Source organism: Oryzias melastigma, linkage group LG17 (assembly GCF_002922805.2).
Source record: "Oryzias melastigma strain HK-1 linkage group LG17, ASM292280v2, whole genome shotgun sequence".
NCBI lineage: Eukaryota > Metazoa > Chordata > Actinopteri > Beloniformes > Adrianichthyidae > Oryzias > Oryzias melastigma.
The window spans coordinates 998,494-1,003,668 of NC_050528.1; the positions used below are offsets into that span (position 1 = coordinate 998,494).

The 5,175-nt window shown below is 44.5% G+C and overlaps 2 protein-coding genes across 6 annotated transcripts in view; one reads left to right on the forward strand and one right to left on the reverse strand.

Annotated features, from left to right (window-relative positions):
• Window positions 1-653, forward strand: part of arhgef18a (rho/rac guanine nucleotide exchange factor (GEF) 18a) — a 14,083-nt gene extending 13,430 nt beyond the window's left edge. For all 3 annotated transcript variants that reach the window (XM_024273679.2, XM_024273680.2, XM_024273681.2), the window contains exons 18-19: window positions 112-218; window positions 313-653. In XM_024273679.2, the coding sequence (XP_024129447.1) occupies window positions 112-218; window positions 313-330 (125 nt within the window). In that variant the 3' untranslated portion in view covers window positions 331-653. The remainder of the gene's footprint in view (window positions 1-111; window positions 219-312) is intronic.
• A 1,553-nt stretch (window positions 654-2,206) lies between these two features.
• Window positions 2,207-5,175, reverse strand: part of sppl2 (signal peptide peptidase-like 2) — a 9,954-nt gene continuing 6,985 nt past the window's right edge. For all 3 annotated transcript variants that reach the window (XM_024273684.1, XM_024273682.1, XM_036216526.1), the window contains 2 exons: window positions 4,093-4,253; window positions 2,207-3,542 (listed from right to left, as the gene is read on the reverse strand). In XM_024273684.1, coding sequence (XP_024129452.1) covers window positions 3,375-3,542; window positions 4,093-4,253 — 329 coding nt within the window. In that variant the 3' untranslated portion in view covers window positions 2,207-3,374. The remainder of the gene's footprint in view (window positions 3,543-4,092; window positions 4,254-5,175) is intronic.

Consider the following 5,175-nt stretch of genomic DNA (forward strand, 5'->3'; position numbering starts at 1 on the left):
AACGTTAGAGCATCAGCTGGGACAAACCCTTCATGCTGAGGTTCTCTCCAGACACAAACCAGAGCTGTTGTCCTCCTGCTGATGTGTTTCTGTGACGCTGTTTCTCCTCAGACTTCTTCACGCCGCCTCAGAACAGAAAGCTCACCAGCCTGGACGCCCCTCCGCCTGTGCCCCCTCCCTTCCCCAAAGAGATCCTCGACAGAGGAGGAGCAGAGAAGGTAACGTTCCTTTAGCGTGGCGGCGGCGGCTGGAGGGGGGCCGGCATGGCGGCCGCAGACGGGTCGCAGTGACGTGTGACTCTTGTTCTTTCAGCTGCAAACGGCTCTCTGAGCTGAGCTGAGGCGGACGGACAGATGGACATTTATGTGGGAGGACGGCACGCCGCTTTTGTACTATTTAAAAGAAGAGTTTTTTTATTCCAGACTTTTTGTAAATAATTTTATTTTGAAAGTGTGTTTTTGTAACCTCGGTTTTAACGTCATGAGGACTCTGGACGAAGGAACGACACTCAGGTTTATTTCAGAATCAGTCTTTGTGGCTCTTTTGTAGAAAAACAGAAAATCTGTGCAGAAGTTTCAGTTTGAGGAAACGTTTTTATGAAAAGATTTCATGTAAAGTATCGACCCGACAGCATTAAAAGATGCTCCAACCTCCCTGCGTTCTGTGACTGGCTCTGTGGCAGTCGGAGTTCATCTGCTGACCCGACAGACGACGAGTTTATTTTTGTTCATTCCTTCAAAACCGTTTGACAGAAATGCACTGAATCCTCTTGACAGGTTTACCTGTGGATGGAAAACTAGACACTTTTCTCAATATGGGGGTTTCTGTTGGTTTCATCTCCATAGCAACCACTTATAGGGCTGGTATCAATTATAATTTGCAGAAATGATTCAATTCCATGTTTTTTTTTTGGTTCTTCATTTGAGTTTACACATTTGTTTAGAAATGCATTAAAAATCTCCTATATAATTTGAATATATTCATATGAATCTGATCCAGTTCACGTAAACAGATTCTCAGAGAAGCTCTGATTGTTCTGCTTCTCCTGGAGGACGTTCCAGTTTGGCCACTAGGTGGCGATCCCACTATAGCATTACACCTTATTCCAGAGGAAGAAAGTATGAGGAAAAACCGTTTCAGACCAAAAATAGTTACTTAAAAAAATATTTTCTTAAGAGTTTTGAAAATTCTTGTCCAAGTTTATGTTCATTTAGTCAGAATGTATGTTTACATCGACCGAGCGTTAGCATTAGCCGTCCTATGGGAAATCCCATTAAACGTTAGCATCATGCTAGTGGACTTCAGCTTTATGTGCTAAATCGATCTCCATTTTTATGAATAGATTATTGATCTATTAAGCTTAAATCAATTTTAGCGACAAACAGGTCTGTCATTTTTAGAAGAATCTGGAAAAACTCCATTTTTGGATTTCCTTTGCAACAGAAGTTTGTTAGCCACGCCCACATTCCTAATATAGTTGCATCATTTGTCAAATTGCTTGAGCCAAAGAATTAAGTTACATTTTTACAAATGTTCACAAAAGGGCAACGACACTTTTGCGACCTCGCTACACGATCGCCGTTAATAATCCACAACTTTAATTCCAACAAGCAGCTTCCCGATGAAGCTGGAGGAGTCGGGAGTTCATGGATCGAAATCCTTGGGAGTTAAATTTATCGACGGCAGTTTAGGTGATGTTTTTGAAAAATTCCCGACGGCGGTCCCTTCCTGAGGTCAAAGGTCAACAAAACTTCAGCTTTGGTTTTACTTAACTTCATGGATGTGAGTGAAATTACTGTGAAAGTTGCTCAAAAAAATATTTTCCTTATTTGTTGGAAAATGTGTAAATTTGCTGAATTTTACACTTTGTCACAACATGGCTGCTAAGCTGTAGATCCTGTAGCCATCCCATAATCGTTTAAAAACTTCCTCTGGAAATCTCTGTTTGGGAGTTTGACATATTTTCTCTTGTGTTTCATAAAAGATTTTAATTCATTTTTTTGACAGTCTCTTTCTGTGAGCCAAAAGGAAGTAAGCAGCGAACCCTTTCAAAACAAAAGCTCAGATGTGCTCGTGGAAGTTCCGGCGCCTGAACAGGAGAAATAAAGACTTGTTTCTGAAAGGAAGTGGATCTGTGAAGTGATGGTTCCATCAGCTGATGGCAGTGATGCGTTCAGGGACTTAAAGAAATGCAGAGGAAAACGAATCCAGTGAAACGTTTGTTTATTCATCAGCATTAAAAACCGTTTGAATCACATTCATCCTGAAACCTGCTCTGGATTCAGACGTGCATGTTTGCTGGTAAACAGACATGATGTAACGGCTGGGCTCTTCATCATCATCATCATCATCCCTTCAGCTCAGATTTCAAAATAAAAGGCAGAAGAACCTGAAGTCCAGAACCGAACCCACAGACTCCAGAATAAAACCGTTTTAGTGAGTTGATGACGGCAGCTGAAGGTCAAAGGGTCACTTTAGCTGCCAGTGAGGGGCGGGGGGGGCTTCCCTCTCCGAAGAATTCTGGTCTGCAGCAGGTCCAGCTCACCTGGATCTCTGAAGGACCCAATGAGAGCTGCTGCTGCAGGTTTGATCCAATCAGAGGAGGCTTCCTGCTTTACACCAAACAAAGCTGCACTTCAACACGGAAACCGTTCAACCAATTATCTAACTAAGACATCGATATTTCAACAAAAAGTCGCCTGATCACAGATTCCTGAGGATCTCTGAACTTCATTGAAGGATCTCTCGGATCGACAGGATCTATGACGGCCGATTGTTTATGGAAAACCAGAGCTGATGGGGAAAAAACACTTTTTTTTTCTTTTTTTATCTCAGATCCAGAATCTGTTCTGGATCAACAATCTGAATTTAACTCTCAGTTTAAACTTAGTTTATCCTTCAGAATAAAAGCGTCTCAACCTGAAACTAATGGACTGTGATGAGACTTTGCCGCGCCACCAGCAGGTTACCATGGTAACAGAGTTTAAAATCTACCTCATCTCAGGCTCAAGAAAGTCTGAATTTGACCTTTTCTCTGGATCGGATCAGAACCGGGTCAGTTGATCCGGCTGAATTACCGGGTTCCTCTACACGCAGAGATGAGGTACATCCTTCCACTCGAGGACACGCCCCTCCGCCGTGGGGGCGGGCCCTCAGATCGAGCAGCCCCTCTGCACAGCTTCAGTCTGAACGTGGTTGGACCTGTGCAGGAGCGGCTCAAACCGGCAGGAGGTTTACCGACAAAGCCCCGCCCCCAATTATAAAAAAAACCCTTCCCTTTAACCACCAATAATGTCCAGACAGACACCACGACTGACCCCCCCACAGAAAAGGTCAAAGTGAAGCATGGGGGGGTGGAGGAGGCTGCTTCCGTTTTACTTGTTCTTGTCGTCGGCGGGTTCCGTCTCCTGAGGCGGTCGCTCGGGTGCGTCTCCGCTCTGATTGGACGACTCTGTGGTGTGTGGCTCCGCCTTAGGTGGGGGCTCGTCTGTCTGCGGCTCTGCGGTTTGAGTGCAGTTGATGGGGGCGAGCGCTATGGGAGGCTGCGGGGAGCAGAGAACAGCGCAGGTGAGACGGTGCGAGGCGTTCAGGCGGGAAATGGTCATCAGAGCAGAACCGGACGGACAGGAACCCGCCGGAACCCGGCAGCGACCCAAACAGAACAGAACCCAAACAGAACCAAACATCCATGAGAGAAGAGAGGATTAGGGTAGAGAGCTGCAGCCACACCCACACCTGCAGCCACACCCCCACCTGCAGCCACACCCACATCTGTAGCCACACCCACACCTGCAGCCACACCCCCACCTGCAGCCACACCCACACCTGTAGCCACACCCACACCTGCAGCCACACCCACACCTGCAGGAGACCGGAAAGGAGCTGTGGGGGGGTCAGTACCTGCAGCGGCGATCCCAGCAGCAGAACACAGCACCGACAAGGGGAGGGGAGGGGGGGGGTAGTAAAGCAGGAATTGATCCAATTATATCAAAGGATTTACTCAACTGGAAATTCTACTGTTTTCTGCGTTTACGTTTTAGTTTCTCTCGGCTTTTATTTGTTCTTCTGCAGTCAAATCAAACTGTTATTCACCACAAATCCACTTCCAGTCCAGAACTGGGACAACTCTCTGCGCCACAGCGCCACCGCCAGGCTGGTGAGCAGAGTGCAAGGCACCAGGTAGAGCAGGGCCGGCTGACCCTTCTGCATGAGGGCCAGAGCCACGAAGGTGATGAGCAGGCCGATGCCGTAGGCTGGAAGGAGAGAGACGCAGCGGGTCAGAACCAGCAGAACCCCCACCAACCACAATCTGACCCAAATCTAACGATTTTTATGGCTTTCAACTCAAAGTTAAAACAGGAAGTGACTCTTCTCTGAGGAAGAAAACTTTCAGATGTTCTCACATGACGCCTCTACGATCCTGACAGAGATGCTTCATCAGGCTAAACCTTGTAAGTCTTAAAAACTTTAGTATTTCTGAACAGGATTCACTGAAGCATGTGTGTCAAAGTCAAGGCCCAGGGGCCGGATCCGGCCCTCAGGGTAATTCTATCCGGCCCTCCAGATCATTTATTTTATTGTTATTAATGACCCGATGTTATCTTGAGCTCATTTCTAACTTGTATAATTTACACAAAATATATTTTTATGGAGAGTAAAATATTAAAAGTTATTTAAGGTTTAAGTTGATTTATTCTGAAATAATTTTTATTCATAATTTTGTTAAAAGTTACAGTTTTAAGGTTGTAAAAATTGATATTCTGTTAGCTTTTTGGACTATTTTGGCATTTACTGAGATTTTTTAGGCTATTTTGCAGTTTGGCTAATATTTCTGCTACATGCTAGCTGTTTTGACTAATTTAGGCTTTTTTTCAGTTTTTAAGGCTATTTAGAAATTTAGCTATTTTTTGCTACCTGCTAGCTCTTGTGGCTGACCTGAGTTTTTATTTTTTGTTTGTTTTTTTAGGCTAACTTTGGCATTTAGCTAATGTTTTAGCTGGCTATCAACTTCAGCGTTTTCAGCATCCTTGGAGGCTAAATTCAGCTTCCAGCATTCACACTAACGTTATCACAGGTAATGTTATAGATCTAGTTCATAATTATGTTAAAAATAAATTAAGTTTTTAAAGTTTAAAAAAAAAAAAAAATGTGTGTGTTCAATTAACGTTTCTCCTG